General features: G+C 41.9%; 1 protein-coding gene and 1 long non-coding RNA gene across 2 annotated transcripts; one reads left to right on the top strand and one right to left on the bottom strand.

The window, feature by feature from the left end:
* Positions 1–24: 24 nt before the first annotated feature.
* LOC112199820 lies at positions 25–402 on the top strand. Its single transcript, XM_024340782.1, has one exon. It carries the CDS (start codon positions 25–27, stop codon positions 400–402), a length of 378 nt encoding a protein of 125 aa, XP_024196550.1.
* A 4,925-nt stretch (positions 403–5,327) lies between these two features.
* On the bottom strand, positions 5,328–6,202 carry LOC121050566. The gene is made up of 2 exons (XR_005803485.1): positions 5,966–6,202; positions 5,328–5,885 (listed from the first exon to the last, which is right to left on the bottom strand). It is a non-coding gene; the product is annotated as an uncharacterized LOC121050566 (long non-coding RNA).
* Between the last annotated feature and the right edge of the window lie 18,202 nt (positions 6,203–24,404).

Here is a 24,404-nt window from a genome sequence, read left to right as displayed (position 1 = left end):
CCATGGCCTTTTCGGGGCTGGGCAATGGATATAATTGGCCAAATCTCTCACCCATCTTCCAAACAGCACAGATGGATACTGGTAGCCACAGACTACTTTACAAAATGGGTTGAAGCAGTTCCATTCACCTCCATCAGTAGTGCTGAGGTGATCAAATTCATTGAGCAAAATATCATTCACCGCTTCGGTATTCCAGAAACTATAACAACTGACCGAGGATCGGTATTCATAGCTGAAGCCGTCATCAAACGGATGGCCGAGTATAAGATTACAATGCAGCAATCGACACCCTATTATGTTCAGGCTAATGGACAGGCTGAGGCCACAAACAATGTTCTCATCCAAATTGTGGAAAAGATGATTCAGGAAAATCCACGTGATTGGCACAATCTTCTATCATAAACTTTATGGGCTTATCGGACCTCCAAACGCTCGGCTACAGGGACAACTCCCTTTGCTCTGACTTATGGACATGATGCGATTTTACCGATGGAAATGACAGTCAAATCATTACGAGTCGCAATGCAAAACAATCTCACAGCCGACAAATATAGTCAGGCAATGTTGCAAGAATTAGAGGATCTTGACCAGGCGCGGTTGGATGCATATGATCGGCTACAAGCTCAAAAGAAGGTTGTCGCTCGTGTTTACAATAAAAAGACTAGATACAAGAGTTTCGGGGAAGGCGAGCTGGTATGGAAAGCAGTGTTACCCATCGGCACGAAGGATCCCAGATTTAGAAAATGGTCACCAAATTGGGAAGGTCTGTTTATTATTGACAAAGTTCTTGGAAAAGGAGCATATCATTTGAGAGATAAAGATGGCGAACGACACGCAATGCCCATTAATGGCCAATACCTAAAGAAATATTATCCCACAATGTGGGAAGCGCGAGCTACTGAATAATGGTGTAACCAAAAGATGGCTACTAGTTTATAATGTATAATGTATATATGTTTAGGCCATCTTGACTCTGGCCGATGCAATTAAGCCGAAAAGATTATTTTTATCAGATTTCCAGTTTGTTTGCTTGACCATTATACTTCACTTGTATTTACTACTACAAGATATTATCTATCCATGACCTAACAATCTACCGGCAAGCAAATAATTAATTAAGTTTTTCGTCGGCCCATAACTTTCAAATGTTTACAAAAACCGGCCAATGGCCGACAAAAGAGCCACATACATCAATCATCATTACTCGGCTAATAAAGCTTTAAGAGCTCCCAAGGTACAACCAGTGTCCTGAAGGTCACTCTCAAGTTGCATACACCTATGCTCGGAATTTTTCAATTTGGCCTCTATCTTTTTTAGTTGTCCTTGGCTTTGGAAACACTGCTTACTCCTTTGAAGGAGCTTTTCCCCAACTTCTTGTCTCTCTTGTTTCAAGGATGCCAATTGTCTTTCCAACTCATTTGTCTTGCCTTCAAGAGACTCCACAACCCGTTTTTGTTCCATACACCACCCAAACTTGGGAACCAAGGCTTTCTTCATTTGCTCACAAGCCAAGACTTGTTGTCTCCTTTTTTCTATTTCTTGGTACGAACCAGCTACACGAGATATTTGTTGGGTCAACACCTCTAGCTTCTCACCAATGAGGGCTGCCTTGGGAGGGGCAAAGTATTTGGCTCCAAGTAACAAATCCATGGCCACTTTCACTTTTGATAGTTGGCCATTTTCCACAAATTCTTTTAATGGCTGCGCTAACGTTTCCTTTACCACCTTCAGAGCCCCATCAATTTCCTCCCTTGATTTCAATTGAGTGGTAGGTAACTGCGAAATGGCCGAGCAGCATTCTGATTGGATTAGAGCATCGGCCGAAAATGCCCTCATGAAAGCTTGCAGTTCGGCTTCAAACCCTTGATGCCTTTCCTACAATGTCAGCCACTACCAATTAGTTCTTCAGCATACAAATCGGAAATCATCACAAAATATGTTCGGTACATACTTACCGGTTCGTTAGCCGACACTAGTTTCTCACTAAGCGACGAGGAGGGAATACTGGCTTGCGTTGAAGTTTGGGTGAGCACAAGTGTCTCCTCCATATTCATTGCCACAACTTCACTTTCGGCCATTCTTTCAGGAGAAATTATCTCCCCCACAGGTTCGTCACTACTCGGTTGGCCATTTTTATCAATAGTTAGTTCCACGGATTCCTCTGTTTCACTAGGATGGCATTTTGGACGTTGGCCTTCTGCAAATTCATCATATAAAGTATGTCATATTTATGCTCAAGCTAATAGCCAATTATTCTCTTTGCTGTTGTGTCATACCTTGAATGTCTCTAGGCAACTTCGTTTGGCCACGCACAATTGTTCTTCACTCTCAGAGGATTGCTCGTCTTGTTTTGCCGATTGTTTCACTGGAGGAGATTGAGACGTTGAAGACATGGTGGCACCATCTGTTATTCAAAGGAGACAAAACAGAAAACGCCATTAGACATCGTCCATGATTCCTTACATAATGGTCGACTGCAATTCAAATTGATTTCGACCTACCTTTGGCCGCCTCAGTGGCCACACTATGGGTGGCCTTTCTCTTTGTGCTACCTTTAGCACACTTCTTCAAAGACTCTTGGCCACCTACATCAACAAACCCCAAGTTGGTGAACAAACTAACAACATGTGCATAAATGAAAGTACACTTGGGGGGGGGCAACAACTTACTTATAGTTGGGAATGCTTTAGCAACTTTGCTTTGTTATTTTACCCCGCCTTACAGCTTTCGGCTTCTCTTGTGCCCATGGATTTCCTGCAAAAGCCGATCACCTAGCCGACACCAACCCATCTTTAAAGCGGCTACCTACTCGTTTCGTCCACCACTCTCTGAACTAGGAGGAACTCTTGCTAGTTGCTACTCTTGTCTTCATGGGAAAGCTCATGTTGTACACAAACGCCTTGTTATTCTGCTCAATGTCGTCCTTGTTGGAGAAAACGGCTCGCAATGAACTATATCGGTTTGACGATTCTGGCACCGGAGCCGGTACAGCTTGATAATATCCCAACTGACGACTGAAATAGGATGGTGAATATAACTCCACTCCACACTTGAGTGTTTTACCAGACAAGGCACCCCAGAAGAGATCCCTCATACCTATTGCACTCTTCCAAGCTGAACACGCAGTCTCCCATCTCGTCTCACTTTCTGAGGCGTGTTGGCTGATATCCATTGCAAGGTAGGGTGGATACTTCCTACTGAAACAAACGGCAAACTGTTCTGCAGAAAACTCTGGACACTTGAACAACACCTTAAAACACTCTTCTGCCGAATGAGGAAGTAAATCAAGAGGAGCCAATTGTTGTCCAAGAGTGGTGTCTACGGCCAATGCTAAACCCAGCTATCTGAAAGAGGGAAAGTAAGTGTGCAGCCACAACTGAAAAATCCACAATGGCCCAGACCAATTTGGATTCAGTCCTTCAGTCACACAATGGTGAAGACATCTGTATAAGTGGGCAAGCACAAATGGACCAAGAGCTAATGGCTGATCGCTCTCTTGTACTTCTTTACTTGCTAATGCTTCAGCCAACTTGTAGTACTCCACATTCACTTTTTTAGACGTTGTGCACACTAAGAACTTACATATCCAAAAGGCAAGAAACGCAGCATGCTCTACATGAGTTACTTCCATTGTCTCCTGCTGGCTTTCCCCTTTCTCTTCCAGACTGCCAATACTATCAAGTGACTTATTTCCCAAACCGTTGATAAACACCTCAATCCATGTATTAAAATTAGCAACGGCTGGTCTACCCTTAGTTCGATCTCTTAGCTCGCAACCCAGATCAATGTCACACTTTCCTTCTGCAAATACAATGTCCACCACTTGCCCATGTGGCGGCAAGCCTATAATGGCCGCTTTATCAATCAAGGTCGGACTAAGTGCACCAAACTGAAGCTCCAGAGAGTTTGTTTGAGAACTCCAAAAACACATAGCGGCAGCCAGCAAGGAGCGGTCACAAGAAATAGTAATGGTGGACAGCTTGATGGCGTCATAGATCCCAAGTCGTTTCCATATCTCCCCAAATCGCTTCTCGACTCGTTCTACCCACAGAGTCCAGTTGGCCGTTTCACCAGGCTATTTTCCTGGTTTTGCTCCCCATGCTTTTCCTTCACTGAAATAGCTAGAATCATCCACTTCATGCTGGCTCAAAACTTTTTCCACATCAGCCGGTATATCACTCTGGAAACTTGGGCCAAGTTGACGTACCCCACCTTCATTCGGGACTCGTTGTGTTATTCTATTCATGAAGGCCGAGGCATTCTTTTCAGTGGCTTGACGTAGTGCTTCCGCAAATGCAAATGAGCATTTGGTGATACTTTTTAGTTTGCCTTCATAATTGTCTTCTCCAGTCCCTTTTGAAGCCATTGCTTGGACAACCAAGTCCTACATGATATAGAGCATAATTGGTTAGCACACCATGTTTCTCAGAGTACACCAAGTTTCTCATTATTCGGTGCTATTCGCCGAAAACCACGAAACTTGGGGGGGGGGGGGGGGGGGGGGGGGGGGGCAAAGGCATATCACATGCATATGACCACGACTTTCTCGATATAATATATATATATATATGGCCAATTGCACATGGAAAAGACTCGCTGCCCGAGGTTTATCAAATAAACTAATTGAAGGTTTATCACTTTATCAATTAGATTAATAGCACATAATTATATGAGTGGACAAAATCATTGCTACAAGATCGTGCTATTAATTATATGAGAGGCCAATTTCTAAGACTACAACATATATAGGGGATTTATAATTGCAATTGCAATTATTACATCAAAATAAAGCTGGGACAATTGACAACAATGCAGCATATATTAATTGCATGTGGGGGGGGGGGCCGTTTGCTAACTAATGTTGCAACAAATAGCTCATATAATTGCTGTTCGTTAGTAACTAACGTTGGGGTTTGACTGGGCATCAAAGCCTCAATTGCAAGCTGAGGATTCACGGCCATGAATAGCTCATTGAATTTTTTTTTTTAAACAAAAAAATTAATTATGAGGCCAACTTGAATGAAGAAAATAAACATGGTCATGATTTGCCAGAGTTGAGATCTGCACGTTTGTTTCTTGTTGACCTTATCTTGATGCAATTGCACATGGGAATACAATGCCAAAAAGAAAAATCATGTTTGACTAATTGCATCAAGTTAAAGCCTGGGAATTTGAAAGAACTGCAGTACACATTAATTGCATGGTACTCAAAAAAAAAAAAAAAACTGCAGCATTGAAAGAACCACACGGCCACATCGGCTTGGCAACATGAACCACATCGGCCTGGGAATTTGAAAGAACTGCAGCATTGATGTTTTGTTTTTTTTTTTAATGCATTTAATTGCATGGTGGTCCTGAATAGCTAGAGCAATTAAATGCAGAGTTTAATTCGAGCTCTACCATGCAACTCTAGCTAGTTGCAACACATGAAATTGATAATGGTTAGACAAAAAAAAAAACAAAAAAAAAACATCGGCCGATGAAGAGCAATTAAATGCAGAGGACAAGCTTTTATGAGTAGCTCAACGACATCGGCCATCAAGTGCTTAATTGCAGTCATGCACTAGTTTATTGGCATATGCTTTATATGCCTGGGAATTCTAATAGAGGGCAAGAGTATGAAGACCATAATTAGATTCATAATTGATGGCTTCTGGTAATAGATGAATGCACTGTTCACCTTCAAGATCTGGGCTTACAATTCAATGAAGAATACCAGTATCATACTTGCAGTTTGTTGGACCTTGCGCAGTGAGAAGTCCAAGGGTACCCAGCTTCCAAACAGCTCTAATAAAATGGGATTCGCTCAAAATCAGGAGATACCCAACCTTGATTTCAACTTTAGAACAATGGAAGATATGACTATAAGATGTTTAGTTCGAAATCTGCAGAGGAAATACTCAATAGATTCATCAGATCTGGGTTTTCTGGGTTTGAATGTCAAGTACCAAATTCAGAATCGTACCTTTTGTGTTGATGATAGTCCATTTTACCTCCTACTCAGTCCATGCCCAACTCATTTGGTGAAGGATTTTGCTGGATTTGAAGATGGGAGTTGTGCACTTGACGAACCCCAGTAATAAAGCTTTGTTCATGTGTTTTCCAAAAATAGGGAAGAAGAGTTTCGTATGTGGTCGTGAAGAGATGAGAATGGATAAATAAAAGAAAAGTGAGGTGAATAAAATTTGTGCCCAGCCAAACCCCATTCTAGTTCTCAAAAAAAAAAAAAAAAAAAAAAAAAGTTGGCCAAGTTTTCTTGCTATGTGTGTTGGCTACAACTTTTCTTCATGAAGTGGCTGACTAACTTTTCTTCAAGTTGGCTGACAACTTTTCTTCATGTAGTGGCTGACCACTTTTCTTTTAATTGGCTGACCTTATATTACTTGGTCAGCTTTTCTTCAAGTTGGCTACATCTTTCTCTCTTTGTTGGCCATTACTTGCAATTTTGGTTCATGTAGTGGCTGCCTCTCTCTTGTTGGCCAACTTAAAATTTGTTCTTGTTGGCTTACTTTCTTTCCGTCTGCCAATTTGGACTTTTTCATGTGTTGGCCAACTTACAATTTGAACTCCTTTGTTGGCCTACTCTCCCTCACTTGAGGTCATTGGCCAACTTAAGCTTTTTCATGTGTTGGCTTACCCAAAATAGCTTTGTTGGCTTCTTTGAGATTTTTCATGTGTTGGCCATCAAGAGCTATAAATTGGTTTTCTTGTGATATATTTTCATTTGTTGGCCCAACCTTGACCTTGTTCACTCGTTGGCTTCCACGAGCCACTACTTATTTGTTGTCCAACTCTAGTCCTATTAATCGGCTAAACTCACGTTATTTGTTGGCTTTCGTTAGCCAATTTGCCTATTCATTCTTCTGTTGGTCGATTTGAACATTAATATTCGTTGGCTTCCATGCGTTCATTGATTCGTTGGCCACCATGAAGCATATTCACTTGTTGTCCTACTCAAACTTGTTTATCGGCTCACTCACAAACCGCTCCCTTCGAATATCATTTTGTTTAGCTACTTGCTTAGGCCAATTTGGTTGATTTTCCGAAATATCATTCGACCAAGAAAATACAGTTTCGCCATCAGGGAGGTCATGTGGAACATATTTACATGAGTTTTCGGAGTCGATTAGGGTGCCAAGTTGACTCAAATTTCTCAACCACTCGGCGACATTCGCCGATGCTTAAGAAACTTGGGGGGGGGGGGGGGGGTGCAATGTTTGTACCCACATTTGCATGGCACTCGGACGTAGCTAATGTGCATATAGTTATTGAGTGATTTCTAATTACAATGAGCCGCTCAAAAGGTAATTGAGGGCCGATAGATAGAGATATTGGCCAATGAATAATTGGACAATTCATTTTGGTCCAAGACAAGTCATATAAGAACTAGGCGGATAGAGGGTTTCGAAAGTTAGGCCATTGGTTATCGGCCGACCCGTAGTCATTGGTTTATTGTCTAAAAGCCCATTGGCCAATACTCTAATTGGTTTCCAACCCAAACTCAACTTAGAAAGATAATGGCTGATTGTCAGAGAGGCCATAAGCGATAAAGATGAAATTTGATCAAGTAGTATTTCAATCGACTTGAAGTTCATGTCAGCCGATGAGGAGAGTTCAATCCAAGATAGCCTACTTCAAGATTAATTGCAGCCATTGATGACGTCCATCAAAGCCAATCCGGATAGAGTCCAGCGTCAAGTCAGCCGACGATAAGTATTGAAGCCGAATCAAGATAGAGTCACTAAGCCAAGAGGAGGCCGAATTCTATTCAACTGCAAAGAGTCAAGAGATCAGTTCAAGTCACAAAGCAGCCGATATAAATAGAAGCATTGACAGAAAACAACACACACACAACTCTAGAAACTCAAGCCATCAAGCTTTTCTTATTTCGTTTTACCTTTTGCTTAGGTAGAATTTCCGTCTGTTTCCTTAGTTTATTTGCTCTGCTAGTTACAATCTCAGTTACGTTACCTTTCTTGTAGCCTAGTATCGATTTTGAATTGTTATCTTTGTTTTCTTTCAAACAATAGTTGATAATTTTCAGCCATTTTAGATTTCAGTTTCGTTGTTATTATCTTTTATTTGCTCCTTATTGTCTTTATGCTTTACTTGTTTGATCGTGCTGTTTAATATTCGTAGTCGCATAGTAGCTATTAATCTTATATTTACTCATACTCTCACAACCGCACCTAACTCACCCGACCTTCAGCCACCAAGTCCTTAATCTAGAGGCATCGAATTGTAGCCGAGATAAGTTCCTTCCTCGGCTAACAATTGCTTGATAAGTCAGATCTACATCCATTACACCTACAGTTGCACACCTGGCCTTCTGGCCGTGTGCTGGCACGCTCCGCATCTATTCATTGAGAATGACATTTGTTCCTTGATCCCTCGGCTGTATAGGCCGAGGTGATTTTCAGAGGCAACAGTTTCACAAAACCGTTTACCAAGCAGAACATAATAGAGAGTAAGATCTCATTGATATGAACAGCCAATATTCATTTCACATATAATATAACAAAAGCATCAAAAGATCAAAAGATGTACCTTCTAGACCCATAAATGGATCTTCATTTAGAGTTGCACCAACATTTTGGTCGTCAGCTCTACATTGTTTGTCAGAATGTTCAATTCCAGTGACATTCTCACATACATTTGATGCTTCAGCAATTTGAGGATCAAACACTATAACCATATATCAAACAATATCAATTAGTATTAGTATAAATTTCTAAACAAACAATGATTTTTGGCAAGACTATTTATATATATCACTGTTTCAAAGAACATAAAATATACTTACTCGTTTTCTATCTCTCTGAGTTAATTCGATCGTATTCATCTCCACCAAAAAAAACACGATTACGTTTAGTTCTCCTTTGCTCAATTGTGTCTTTACTTTCATTACTTCCAGCAGCACACTGTATTAATAATCTTTTTCTTCCCCTCATCATAGTTTCTGACGCCATCATACATTTAAACCCCAAAATAAAAAAAATAAAAAAAACAATAAACAATTCATAACATTAGTTTAATTTCAGCTATCAATAAACAAACTAAAAATAACGTATTAATTAACACCTTCTCAAACTTAACAATCTAATAATTTTAACTTTCCTACAAATCAAGAATAAACTGAACATTACCAAAGACGACCTGAACCTCACATAGAACCAATGTTGATACTCAACATTATTCTTTAAATTTGATGAACAACATTAGCTAAACATTCATACCTGAATCCACAGTACTTCCAAATTTGAATAGCACACTATCCCCAATATCTGCTGAGCATAAACAAAGCAACCGTTTATTACAATGTCTAAATAGAGCATCTGCTTATAATCAAATATAACATGATATAGCCTTATTAAAATAACCACTTTGATTCAAAAACAATTATCGAATTTAAACTAAAAAAAACACTCATTACATTACCAGAAGTCACACACCTGAATTACAATAGGACAACGAACAAACACCCAATATCAGAATTAGGAACAGTGGCAAAAGAACAATACAAATGCTCTTTTGCATAAAACCTGCAGAATCAAAACAATACAATCGGTACGATTTCGAAACAGGAAAATATATGCAAAATAAAGTGTCAACATCAACTGCATTAACTGTTAATCCTCTTTTAGATCATGATTTCATGAAGTGTTATAATCAAATTTCTGAAATTTAAATCTCAGCTATACAATTATCAATCATGTAAAACTTCTGCACGTTATATAAAATAACATAAGACACGAAAAGGAAAAAAAAAAAAAGCTAATTACCAGATCACCCCAAATCAAATTATCATATCTATAATTAATAAATCTTAAACCCAAACCCTGAAAGAATCTAAACTTGATTAGAGTGACATTTTGACTTTTTTGCATAAAATCTAAACTTAGTATTAATAAATACGAATACATTATTACTTTGAATGTAAATTTCTTCAGCTCTCATTTTCTGAATCATGACAGAGAATGAAAATACACTTAGTAAAAACCATGATTACTACTATATATTCTATCCTGTTTAGGGTTTAGGATTAAATACCTAATTCGTAAAAGGTTAACCAGATAATCCTGGAATTTATTGTAAAGCTAGTAGTGTATAATACTAATCCAACAAAAATCATGAAAATTAACCATATACATGCAATTAAAACTAAATGAGTGTTTTGCTCTTTTGAAGCCCTAATAATTAACTGATTGTTAAAGGAAAAACATATTGTGTGCCTTCGTCAAAGTGATTGACGGAGAGGGAATCAAGCAATTAACGATTAACATCAATCAGCATGGATTACGAACCAATCAGTAGTTAATGTCATCATTGTAATTGTTCTTTCCATTGTAATTCTCTCCCTATATAAAGGGGTTATGAAATGAAATGAGTAGACCAATTTCAATCCATTTTTACTTTAACACGTTATTATCAGCACGCTCAGAGCAAATAGCCAATAGAAAAAAAAATCTTAATTTTCTAGTTTTCTTTCTAAACGAAAAGAAACAAACCCTAGAAGAAAACAATATTTTCTTCTGTTTCTGCCGCCACCAACAACCAAAAAAAAAAAAAAAAACTCTTCCCAGATCCCGTCAACCACCCTTGCTAGCACAACAGCCTAGCCCAGATCGGCATTCGTCTCCCTCTCCAGACCGGCCCCAGCACTACCGCCAGCCAAATCCACGGGCCTCACCTCACTGGCCAGACCTCCATATCCTTCTTACGGCCTCTTGCCCAGCATGCACATAGCCTTCGATCAAGCCCTACCCGCACGGCCTCGCCTGCGCAGATCCCAGCAGCCACAGCCCGGCCTCGACATCCCTCTAGACCGGCTTCTAGCCTGCTCTACCCGCCTGACAGCAGCTCCGCGTCACTCGCTCAACGCGCGTCCTCCAGCGTAGCAGCCCCTTAGAGCGCCTCCTAGCCCAGCGCACGGCCTCACTCGTCGCTGCTACACGCCCAGCGAATCCCGTCGCTCCCACCTGCAACCGAGCCAACCAGAAGCAAATAAGAGAAAGAAAGAGAGAACAAAAAGAGAAAAAAAAAAAAAACCAAATGTGACCCGGCCCAATCAAAAAAAAAAAAAAGAGAAGCAGGCCTTGCGGCCCAGAGAAAAAAAAGAAGAAACAGGCCCTGTGGCCCAGAAAAAAAAAAAAAACAAAACAAACGAAAAAAATAATAATAAGGCCCACTGCTGATAAGATAAAGGAAGCGGCCCAGTTTTTTTTTTCTCAAGCACAAAAACATCGCTACGCACGCCTGCATCAACACGTGCGTGCGCTAGGATTGTTTTATCGAAATCAAGTATGTTTTCTTTATTTTTTTTTAACCAAGCATGTGAATTTGATTTATCTTTTCTATTTTTAAGCATGCTTTAGATTTTATTATATATGCTTTTATTATAAAATTCTCAAGCATGTTTAGTTAGGTTATATGCTTTATACAATTATCTTTAAGCCATGATTATATATTTGATTTTTGAGCATGCCATATATATCTATATAAATTGTTATATATTATTTATGAAATTTTGAGCATGTTTTTATTTTATTTACGCTTATATAAATTATGTCTACGCATGCTTTGTACTTTACTATTGTTTACATTTTAATTTATGCATGATATATTCTTGCTATTATTATATAATTTGCTATGATTATGTGTAGTATATAATTTGTTGTATATTTGTGAACTTTGAGCATGCCATGTAATTTATTTTAATATATGCTACGATTTTTTTATTTATTTATTACGTGCTATGATTATTACTTGTTTAGAATGCTATACAGAAAGAATTGCGTATTGCCATGATAATGAAAGTTCATGCGCATTATAAATACATACTTACTGTAATAAAGTATTGTCACATAGCATCGAAAAAATGTGACCATTACGAATCTTGGTCTTGAAATCTAATTCATATTTTTGGAAAATAATTCACGTGGATATCTTTATGACTGCGTAATTTATATCTTCCCTCTTGTTTTATGTAGATAGCTGATCCAACTCGACCTGAGTTTGACATTTTGGACTCAGAAGGACTTGAGTACCATCGTTGGGTTTCCGATATGGAAATTGCTGTAGACACCAAAAATTTAATGAAAATAAATTCATTAAATAATTCGGTCAACACTCAAAATTATGACTGAACAAATTTAGTCGACATGTGGGTCCCACAAAATGTCCACGTGGCTTGTGAGTCAGCAAAATCACACAGACTCAGAGAATGACACTTGGCGACACATGAAAGGCCCGACGGCAATAAATGAATTTGCTCCGGCTAAATCAATTGATATTAAAGCGGATCAATCAAATTAAATAAATTGATTCCAAGTCAAATCAAGTATTAAATCTCATCTGCTGATTAGATATCAATTTATAATCAAGACGACAATCAGTCATCAAATTAATTTGCTGATTCCTTAAATAGTCGTGATTAAATCAGCTAATTAACACTGATTGATTTGATTATGTTATTAAGGAAAATGTGATTAAAATCAGCCATTAAATTGATTGGCTAATTCCTTAATGATCGTGATTAAATCAGTTAATTAACGCTGATTAATTTGATTACGTAATTAAGGAAAATACAATTAATTACGTGTCATCATGTCATTCCAAATTGAGAGAGACGCCGACACTATAAATACCCCCTCTCAAATCAAGAGAAGGACTTCAGCCAGAAAAGAGAAGGAAATACTCTCAAAATTCCTGAAGCCTCCCAAGCTCGTGTGAAGAACCCTCAAGCTGCCAAATAGCCGGTTCATCACCAACCTCAAGCCAAAGCACTCGTCACGTGTCGACTCTCGTGACCATCTTCCAACTCAAGATCAAGCGTCAAGCCCTTGAGTGAAATTCATCGTCGGAGATCGAATCAGAGGATTACCAAAGATTGTAACCCGCACTTGAATTAATAAATATATTATTTTTGTACACGTGTCTGCATCTTATTTGCTTTCAGATTTCCGTGTTTACAAATTGGCACGCCCAGTGGGACCTCTTTGCCTCTCATCTCCTTCTCCGTAAGACGATTCCAAACAAATCCGTTCGAGCAATGGCTTCCAAGAACATTCAAGTCATCTCGAAGAACAAATCCAAGACAACGACCTCGAAATCGAGCAGCAGCTCATCTGGTCACGTCACTCGAAGCATGGCAAAGATTCAGCCTACAACATTTGTGGCTTTGCCATCTAAGCCTCGCCAACCAATCATCACCCTAGAAAGTCTAGGGGCAGGGAAGCATGTCCCTCGAAGTGAAGAGAGACAAGCTCCAAACACAAAACCAAGGGAACGATCATTCTCACCTGCCTCAGATGATCACTCAAGCACCGGATCATACCATGGAAGTCCTAATGCTGAAGAAAAGAACACTTCTGAGATGCAGTCAGACGGTGCGTCTCACCCCTCAGCAATGCAAGTCATGATGACTGGGGCAACCACGCTCGAAGAGCAGGTAGCTAATCTGATGGAGGCGGTTCAAAAGCTCACCAACACCGTCGAAGAAAAAGATATGCAGATTGCTCAACTTTGGAGCAGGCTTGAGAAGCAAAATGATGAGGATTCTGCTAGGATTCCGTACAAGGATGACAAAGACAAACAAGAAGAAACGTCAAAGGCAAATGACAAGGACATTGATGGCCAACTTGGTTCTTTGTCCATTCAGCAGCTGCAAGACATGATCAACAACTCCATTAGAGCTCAATATGGAGGTACCTCTCGTGATTCCCTCACATATTCCAAGCCATACACAAAAAGGGTGGATAGCCTGAGGATGCCCTATGGGTACCAGCCGCCCAAGTTTCAGCAATTCGAGGGGAAGGGCAATCCAAAACAACATATTGCTCATTTCATCGAGACTTGCAACAATGCAGGAACGGAGGGAGATCATCTTGTTAAGCAGTTTGTACGTTCATTAAAAGGTAACGCCTTCGAATGGTACACTGATCTGGAACCTGAATCAATCGACAGTTGGGATCAGATGGAGCGTGAGTTCCTGAATCGTTTCTATAGCACGAGACGTACAGTGAGCATGATGGAACTTACTAGCGCCAAGAAATGGAAGGATGAACGCGCAATTGATTACATCAACAGGTGGCGTTCGTTGAGTCTCGATTGCAAAGATCGACTGTCAGAAATATCTGCGGTGGAAATGTGCATCCAAGGTATGCACTTTGATTTGCTATATATTTTACAGGGAATCAAGCCCCGTACGTTTGAAGAGCTGGCTACGCGAGCACACGACATGGAGTTGAGTATAGCTAGCCATAAAGGGAAGAAGGAGTCAATTGTAGACCAAAGAAAAGACAAGGTCTTCGGAAGCAAGTTTGATAAGGCACCGAAGAAACCTACAAAAGAATCAATGGCTGTCAACATTGCCCCAGTCAAAATCTCTACACGAGATAAGGAGGTTATGAAAGCAGAGCCAACTCGCACCTACGACAGAACAAAGCGTTCGTTGAAGGAATGGCAACAAAAGACATATCCTTTCCCAGATTCTGATGTGGCAGGCATGTTGGAAGATCTACTTGAGAAGAAGGTGATAGAGCTCCCAGAATGCAAGCGGCCCGAGGAAATGCATCGTGTTAAGGATCCGAAATACTGCAAGTACCATCGGCTCGTTAGTCACCCAGTGGAGAAATGCTTTGTTCTGAAAGATTTAATAATGAATCTTGCCAAGCAAAGAAGGATCGAGTTGGATGTCGACGATGTTGTTGAGGTAAACTGCACTACCATCGTCTTTGGTTCATTTGAGCCTGCCCCGTTGCCTCCTCTTCCAATGAAAGCACCATATCAGCTTTCGAGAAAGCCATGCATGAAGTCAAAGTTGGAGGAAGCCAAGCCAACCCAGCAAGCGAGCCTCGCGCCTGTTGCAACCCCTAAAATTGACTCAGTCGTTGATGACGAGGGATGGATACTTGTCACTCGAAAGAAGGCACGCAAGAGCCCATCGCCATATGTACCTATCACTCGAGCAAAATACAAGCAGTCACAAGAAAATCGTCAATGTCTCGAGAAAGGTAAGACAAGATTTGTCAAGGAAAGGGGCAATCCTTTTGTTCAAAGACCCCACGGTGTGGCTTCGTCAACAAAAGCCTTTCCCAAGAAAGGCAACAAACAAGAAAAGGTAAGAACTGCCCACATGACCACAAGCTACGAATCTGGTTCGAAGGATTCTGCCAAGGCTGAGTCAAGCACAGTCAATACTAACCAAACGTCAAAGGAGAATGAGGTGTTGAAGCAGCTAGAAGACCCACCACTTCACTTTAGCATCCCTGATCTACTACAACTACCAAAATCGACAAGAGGTGCTTTGGTACAGGTGTTGATTGACATGGGCAAGAACTCCACAGGCATTAACAAGGTGAAACCGAAGGAATGCGTCATGTGTGTTGCAGATTGTGATGCCATTCACTTTACGGATGAAGACTTTCAGTTAGGCTCTAAGCCGCATAATAGACCTCTCTTCGTGTCAGGGTATGTGCGAGATCAAAAGATAAACCGCATGCTTGTAGACGGAGGGTCTGCTGTAAACATTATGCCTAGGTCGACCATGAAGCAGCTTGGCATCAATGTGGAGGAGTTGTCCCGAAGCCGTCTCATGATTCAAGGCTTCAACCAAGGGGGGCAAAGAGCAATAGGCATGATCAGAGTAGACATGACAATTGGAGAAATGAAGTCGAACACTTTGTTCCATGTGATCGAAGCAAAGACCTCCTACAATTTATTGTTAGGACGACCGTGGGTTCACGAAAATGGTGTCATCCCCTCTACTCTTCATCAATGCTTCAAGTTCTACGATGGCGGAGTAAAAACAGTAGCAGGTGATACTAAACCATTCACTGAAGCTGAATCTTACTTTGCGGATTCCAAGTTCTATGTGGAGGATGAAACAATAAAGGAAGTTCTCCCAGTTGGAGTACCTTCTACAGGGAAGACTATAGAAGTGCGTAATAAAGAAGTGGAACCCAGCATGGCAAGAAATTGCAATGAGGAACCACATAAAGTTTCGTCAGAAACTAAAGTAACAGCTTCAAAGAACAAAATCAGCTCCTCTACTCCAGTTCTTCGTTACGTGCCAAGGTCTAGGAGAAAAGAAGGGGAATCCCCTTTTGTAGAGGCAAATGAGCAAGAACGTCCGCGAAAGCTAGATGAGAAGGACGTAGAATTGCTAAAAGAAACATCAACCATACCATTGACGAAGTTGAGCAACGATACACCTACCAAGCAGCCGCTAAAGGGATTTGTCAAACCGATTCAAGGCAAGACAGAACATGGTACCCTTCCTGGCAAAAGGACAAAGGAAGGATTTGACCCTAACGCTTACAAGCTGCTAGTAAAGGCTGGATATGACTTCGGTTCGTCAAGCAAGGAAGGTGGCCAAGTCATCCCTGGTAAAAAGGTGCATGAGCTTAATGAATCTCAAAGGAGGTTAAGAGAGCAAGGACCCATAGCTGACCCTGCTAAAGCAGGTCTTGGTTTTGTACCAGGCAAACCAATTAAAATTTCAGGAAGAAGAAAAGTTGCAAAGGCAAGCACGCAACACATTAGTGTTGAGATAGTAGAAGAAGAGACTCAAGGATCTGAAACTGCCCCTCGCATTTCTGCACTTGATCGCATTCGTCCAAATTCTCAAGTTGCGATGCTTGAACAAGTTGATGAGCTGGCACCTCGAGTCTCTGTATTTGGTCGTGTCGATACTTCAACAAGCCGAGTCTCAGTTTTCAATCGCATCACCCAAACGACCACTCGAGCTTCCGTGTTCAATAGGTTGTCATATTCCGATGAAGGAAATAAGAAATCTGAGTCAGCCCCTCGAAAGTTGGCACTTGAGAGGATACAAGCACCCAAAGAGCAACAAAAGCAAAAGAGAAAGATGATCGACGACCAAGGAAACGACGAAGAGATCCGAAGTTTCATCCCGTCACGCATGAAGTGACGCTCTGTGTTAGAGGTGAGCTCAAGTGAACAACTCAAAGTGAAGGAGCACACCATCATACTCACTGGCCAAGTTGGAACGAGTAATGTTGATGGCAATAGCGAAGATGAGATTGTACAATCTGCCTATCATATCACGGTAGCAGAAGCAGAGGCTTTTGAAGAAGATTACTATGATCATTCTGAGGATGAAGTAGATGAAGCTCCTCCAGAACTTGAAGACGGGGGGCAAGCTACTGTCGACGAGCTTAAAGAGCTTAATTTGGGAACTAAGGAAGATCCAAGACCTGTCTTCGTGAGTGCTTCGCTGAGTCCCGAAGAAGAAAAGAAATACTATGATCTGCTGCTTGAATATAAAGACGTCTTTGCATGGACGTACAAAGAAATGCCTGATCTTGACCCAAAGGTAGCGGTTCATCGTCTCGCAGTTAAACCTGAGGCTCGACCGATCAAGCAAACGCAACGACGCTTTCGGACAGAACTCCTTCCTCAAATTGAAGCTGAAGTTGATAAGTTGATTGCTGCAGGTTTCATTAGAGAGGTTCAATATCCTAAGTGGATTGCAAACATTGTTCCTGTCAAGAAGAAGAACGGACAACTCCGTGTATGCGTGGACTTCCGCGACTTAAATGACGCGTGTCCGAAAGATGACTTCCCTTTGCCCATCATTGAACTCATGGTGGATGCAACAACAGGGCATGAAGCTTTTTCCTTCATGGATGGGTCATCTGGGTACAATCAAATTAGGATGGCCTTAGAAGATGAAGAGCTTACTGCGTTCCGTACTCCCAAAGGCATTTATTGCTACAAAGTCATGCCATTCGGGTTGAAAAATGCTGGTGCAACATATCAACGTGCTATGCAGAAAATCTTCGGAGACATGCTTCACAAGTATGTGGAATGTTATGTCGACGATTTAGTGGTCAAGTCAAAAAGGAGAACGGATCACTTCCAAGACCTAAGAAGGGTGTTTGATAGACTATGCAAGTACCAGCTCAAGATGAACCCCCTCAAATGTGCTTTTGGAGTTAGTTCAGGCAAGTTTCTTGGATTCATTGTGAAACATCGTGGCATTGAAGTGGACCAGTCAAAGATTAAGGCCATTCAAGACATGCCTGAGCCAAGAAATCTGCGCGAGTTAAAAAGTTTCCAAGGTCGGCTTGCCTTTATTAGACGGTTTATATCAAACCTCCCAGGCCGGTGTCAGCCATTTAGTCGACTTCTGAAGAAGGATGTGCCTTTTGTATGGGATGAAGCTTGCCATAACGCCTTTGAAAGCATAAAGAAGTACTTGGCAAACCCTCCAGTGTTAGGTGCACCCATCCTTGGGAAGCCACTTATCCTCTACATTGCTGCTCAAGAGCGATCACTCGGAGCACTCCTGGCCCAAGAAAATGAAGCAAAGAAGGAGAGAGCGTTGTATTACTTGAGTCGAACTCTCACAGGACCGGAACTAAACTATCCACCGATAGAGAAAATCTGTCTCGCACTCGTTTTCGCCATCCAAAAGTTAAGACATTACATGCAAGCTTACACAGTGCATCTAGTGGCGCGAGCTGACCCAGTCAAGTTTGTTATGTCACAACCTGTCTTGACAGGGCGAATGGCAAAATGGGCACTACTCCTCAATCAGTATGAGATCATCTACATACCGGCCAAAGCGGTTAAAGGACAAGCATTGGCTGACTTCCTAGCGGATCATCCTATTCCTGCGGATTGGGAGATTTTAGATGAGTTGCCAGATGAAGAAGTCTTTAATATAGAGGTCCTCCCTGCTTGGCAAATGTTCTTCGATGGGTCTTCACGAGCAGATGGAGCAGGAGCTGGTGTGGTCTTCATTTCTCCGCAGAGGCAGATATTGCCTTATGCCTTTACTCTTGGTGAGTTATGTTCCAATAATGTTGCTGAGTACCAAGCGCTAATTATGGGACTACAAACCGCAACTGAAATGAAAATCTCAAATCTAGAGGTGTATGGAGACTCGAAGTTGGTAGTTGACCAATTACTAACTCTCTATGAAGTGAAGAAAGAGGATTTAGTTCCTTATTTTCAGCTCGCCACACAACTCTTAAAGGGTTTTGATGCTGTCACACTAACGCATGTGCCAAGAAAAGAAAATCAAACAGCAGACGCTTTGGCCATCTTAGTAGCAACTTTGGCATTATCAGAGGATGAGATCATACACCTTCCAATCTGCCAACGGTGGGTCGTACCAACAATCTCTGAGCTTTGGCATGAATACTCCAATGTTGTCTCTGTTTACGTGATTGATGTGGATGACTGGAGGTACCCATTGATTGATTACCTTGAGCGAAATAAGTTGTCTGAAGACCCAAAGCAACGCTCGGACATAAGACGAAGAGTATCACGCTTCTTCTACTATAAGGAGACTCTTTATCGAAGATCATTCGATGGATTGCTTCTTAGATGTCTGGGGAAAGAGGAAGCTGCTAAGGCTATGGAGGAAGCTCATTCGGGAGTATGCGGAGCTCACCAGTCAGGTCCTAAGCTCCATTTTCAAGTGAAGAGGATGGGTTACTATTGGCCCACTATGGTTAAAGATTGCATGGAGTATGCACAAAGGTGTCAGGCTTGCCAGTTTCATGCAAACTTCATTCATCAACCACCAGAGCCATTGCATCCAACGATTGCTTCCTACCCCTTCGATGTGTGGGGACTTGATGCTGTTGGGCCCATAACTCCGAAATCCTCCGCCAGTCATTCATACATTCTAGCGGCTACGGATTCCTTTTCAAAGTGGGCAGAGGCGGTACCGCTTAAAGAAATAAAGAAAGAAAATGTTGTAGACTTCATCAAAGGGAATATCATTCAACGATATGGTGTTCCTCGCTGCATCATCACGGACAATGCCAGGTACTTTTCCAATAGTGCCATGGAGAAACTCTGTGAGAAATATCACTTCAAGTTACACTTTTCTTCTATGTACAACGCCCCGGCAAATGGGTTGGCTGAAGCATTCAACAAGACATTGTGTAACATTTTGAAGAAAGTTGTCAGCAAAACAAAAAGGGATTGGCATGAAAGAATGGGCGAGGCGCTCTGGGCCTATAGAACGACATATCGAACTCCCACGAAAGCTACACCTTACTCCCTTGTATATGGTGTTGAAGCTGTCTTACCCTTGGAGAAACAAATTCCATCTCTGAGGATTGCTTTGCAAGAAAGGCTGACTGATGAAGAGAATGCCAAGTTACGGCTTCAAGAGTTGGAAGCCTTAGATGAAAAGAGACTTGATGCGCAGCAGCACTTGGAATGCTATCAAGCTAGAATGTCGCGAGCTTTCAACAAAGGGGTTCGACCTCGATCTTTCCAAGTTGGTGACCTGGTGCTCGCCGTGCGCAGACCTTTCATCATGACACACAAGACTGGTCCTAAGTTCAAGTCAAAGTGGGATGGACCTTATGTCGTCAGCGAAGTCTACACCAATGGAGCCTACAAAATTGTGGCTGAGGATGGCCTGAAAGTTGGTCCCATAAATGGAAAGTTCCTGAAGAGGTACTACGCTTGAAGAAAGCAAGAAGCCGCTCCTAACCAGCACGAGCCTAAACTGCACATGGCACACACAAAAAAAATATAAAAAAAAAACAAAAACAAAAAAATTACATCATCCATAAACCCTTGAACTACGTGATGACTTGATTCCTTCATCAAAAGGATACGTAGGCAGCTTGGGAATAACAATCTCAAGTTCAGTCAAATCAAATAAAAATAAAGGGTTTGTTTACCATTCATAAAGTAAATAAATAGAATGGTATTTTGTTTCCATAATAAGTTATGACTGTCAAGGTTTGACTTATTACAAGTAAAAAGAAAGTGAAAAAAATTATCATAGACTACGAAGTGGAGAACAGCCCTTCACACCCAAGTCAAACCCTTGAAGCTATTGCGGTTGCTCTCAAAAATATCTCGCAATGATCTTGTAGTCTCAAGCTCTGCAGTGGTCACCTCGGGGGTCTCCTTGATTTGAGTCTTTTCTTGTTCTAGGTTGATAAGCTTCTTCTCCTGTAGTAGAAGTCTCTCGTCTAGTAAAGTCACTGTTTGCTCCAATTTTCGCTGTTCCTCCTTGAGCTTCTCTAAAGACTTGAGTGCAGATTGACGATGATCAGAGTCAGCTTGACGAATTGAAGTGACCTTTGCAATTTCTGACTCCGTGTCAGCCAGACGTTGATTACGTGTGCCTGGAGTAGCCTTGCGTGAACAAGCAAGTCGTGCCAAGTTATATTGATTAGCACTAGTCAACAATTCTTCGATTTTGTCCCTTACAGATGACGGATCAATCCCATAAAGACTAAGCTCAGCTATCAGCTTGTCAAGTTCCCCCTTGCTGGAAAGAATGGTCTTTGAGGAGTGCTTCATTATCATATCCTCAATTTGTTCACAAACTGCTGTAGCAGCTTGTTGACGAATATCATGAAGTCTTTGACTAGCGTCTATAATAGCAGCTCTACCAAGAGAAGCCTCAGAAAATGCTACAGTGTTTAGAGGCTTGGGAGGATGCACCTTGGTAAGTGGACCTGTACATGTGTCATTAGTTGTAAAAAAAAAAGAAGAAGAAAGAAGGTTGAAAGTGCAATGAAAATACACAAGAGTTAAGAATTGTACCTGTAGGGTCAACTTGCTGTGAGTCATTCTTTGCATTGGATGTTCCTTTCACGGGTAAAGCGTAAGCCTCAAGTTCCGCTGCAGAAGGAATACGTATAGGGTCTGAAGAGGCGTCATCGTTTCCCCAAAGTGGGTGACCATCAATCTCTGCACCCTGAAAAAAAAAAAAAAAAAAAAAAAAAAAAGGGAAAAGAACAATTCAAGTTCCAAAAAAAAAAAATTTACATGACACAAGTCCAAAAAAGGGTTACCTCATTACGTTGCAGCATCAGTTGTGAAGAAGTTGGAACATCACCAAGAAAGTCGGTATTCAGAGTAAATTCAGCATTGGGATCACAATAAGTAGGGCCAAGGCTGGTGTCAGTTTTTCGACGCTTAAAGTGCACTTCACTATCATTGCTACCGCTGCTTCCACTACGCCTTCTTTCTTTGATGACAGGTCTTTTCAGCTTAAGTGGATGGATGAAAGCGACGTGAGAATCTAAAGAGTCTCCATCATCTTCTAGAATGTCGACTGGATGAGCCTGACGGTCCTTATCTGGGAGCGAAGCCCTATCAGGAAGCGCAGGGACGTTGGTGCTACATTCGACTTCACAAGCAATCACATTCTGGCGACGAGGCGCAGCGCGGTTGACGTCCTTGTCTTCTTTTGCTTTCAGAGGCTTGTGCAGGGTTCTACTAGGAGGCGCTACTCTCGTTGTCTTCACTGGTGTAGAATGATACACTTTAGACCACCAATCAACATAGTCTCGGGTAACCATATACTCCGTGATAGCACTCTGGATCGGCAACGTTACCTCACAGTTAGTGTCCATTCTAGTGCAAGAATCCCAATGCAAATAAATCAGAGCTAGTACGCTTGTGCGAATGTCATTCTTAAGGCTGCCAGGAATGTCTTGGACATAACCAAACTGTCGACTAAACCGATGTGGACTGTATGGCTGAACGACTCGTCGGTTATCCTGCCTTAGAGAAAGGTACCCGGATCGAAGGCTGATAAGATATATCAAGTCTAAATGGGAGATGTTACTGCGGTTGATAATCACTCTGCTCTCTGAAAATACCCTGGCAAATACACCCATCTTCACATTATCACATGTGTCGAACAAAGAAAGAGCCTATGAGTCTCCAAAATGCCTAGCTGAAAGTTCTCCGGAGAAGCGAACCATACGGGGCCTTAGGTCGTTGGGAAGTGGAGACTGAAAGTGGGTGCCGAAGTACTCTGCTAGCCATGCATAAATATAATGAAAAGGAAGAGCAGCCGAGCAATTACCTGGATCGCTGGAAACAGAAAGCTCGTTCAAACCCTGATAGATGCTGGCCAGCACTGGTACCGCTAGGCAAAACTGTACACCCTGTGACATTTTGCTGGCGACTTTGAATACTCCTGGACGAATCAAGCCGGTGTTGTCTCCAGGTAAAACAAACAGGCACAACCAACAAGCAAGAAAAGCGGCCAAGTAGGTGGGCTCTATATCTTCACCTTCTACGCCTAAGTCCTCAAAGACTGCGAGGTCTGCAGAAGTACGTTGTCGGATCTCATGGATCCTGCCAGATGGATTAAACACATTCTGGGGCGGATCTCTTTTGTTCCTGGTGCTTTTGTTTGGAGGCCTCTTATAGCGCAAAGCTCCTCTATACCAATATCGTATCCAGGAAGTTATTTTCACCTTCTGCCCTTGGCCTTCTTTGGAGAGCTTATGGTAGGCGAGAAACAAATAACGGCAGCTCTGTTGACTCCCTTTGCTCGTTGTAGAAAGCTCTTCAGCAGCTGGGACAACCTCATCATAGAATCGTCCGGCAATGGGCAAACCTCCAAGTTGGTCCAAATCCCAGAGGGAGATAGACATTTCCCCGCTAGAAGTGTGGAGGGTATTCGTCGCGGGACACCAGTACTCGCAGAAGGCCCGTATGACAGGTGCAACACGGTCATAGCTGAACAGTGAGGCGAATATAGCTCGATAAAGGCCAGTCTCCCGGGTAAGCTTGCCATTCCTGCTTAAGATATCTTCTACCCATTCCCAGTAGAACTCTGTGTAAGAGAAGCCTCCATTTGCGCGAAATGCATTGCTCCACTTCACTGAATCATTGCGTACACGATCGTTGAGAAGCGTGAATGGGACTTGAGGAGTGTTCTGACCATGATGCGAAGACTTAAGCAACAGCACGTGCGAGTTTTGTTGGTCTCTGCCAGATCTCGGTTGTCGGAACATAGCTAGCTAGCGAGGTACCACATGAGTCCACTGAAGGATGTGAGCAGAAGGGTCATAAGGAGGGACATCGATTGCTTGAGGCCCAGTCAACGATGGATACACCTGCAGAGTAGTGCCATCACTTTGAGCGTCCTCCGGATCGTCGAGGATTGTGACTGTTCCTTTCTTGAAGCACTTGAAGAAAGCGATGGCCTCAGAAGGACAGGAAGCGCGATCGCGAGTGCCTGACGATGTACACGAAGCCTAACCGCTTTTGGTGGACCCTACCACGCACAAATGTGGAGGAATCCAAGCGTTTAGGACGTCCGCGTTCTTCTCTCCGTGAGCCGCTGAATACGCAAAGCCTAACCGCTTTTGGTAGACCCTACCACGCACAAATGTGGAGGAATCCAAGCGTTTAGGACGTCCGCGTTCTTCTCTCGATGAGCCACCAAACACCCAAAGCCTAATTGCTTTTGGCGGACCCTACCACGTACAAAAGTGGAGGAATCCAAGCGCTTAGGTCGTCTGCGTTCTTCAATTGTCGCCAAAACCCTGAATAAAAGAAGCGATATATACATATTGAAATACATATGAAATTGTGTGAAGTAAAAAAAAAGATGCGACATCTAAGAAAAAAAAAGTGACGTCATGACA

Source organism: Rosa chinensis, chromosome 1 (assembly GCF_002994745.2).
Source record: "Rosa chinensis cultivar Old Blush chromosome 1, RchiOBHm-V2, whole genome shotgun sequence".
Lineage (NCBI taxonomy): Eukaryota > Viridiplantae > Streptophyta > Magnoliopsida > Rosales > Rosaceae > Rosa > Rosa chinensis.
Note: the sequence above shows the minus strand (reverse complement) of the source record. Positions and strands in the feature narration are given on the sequence as shown.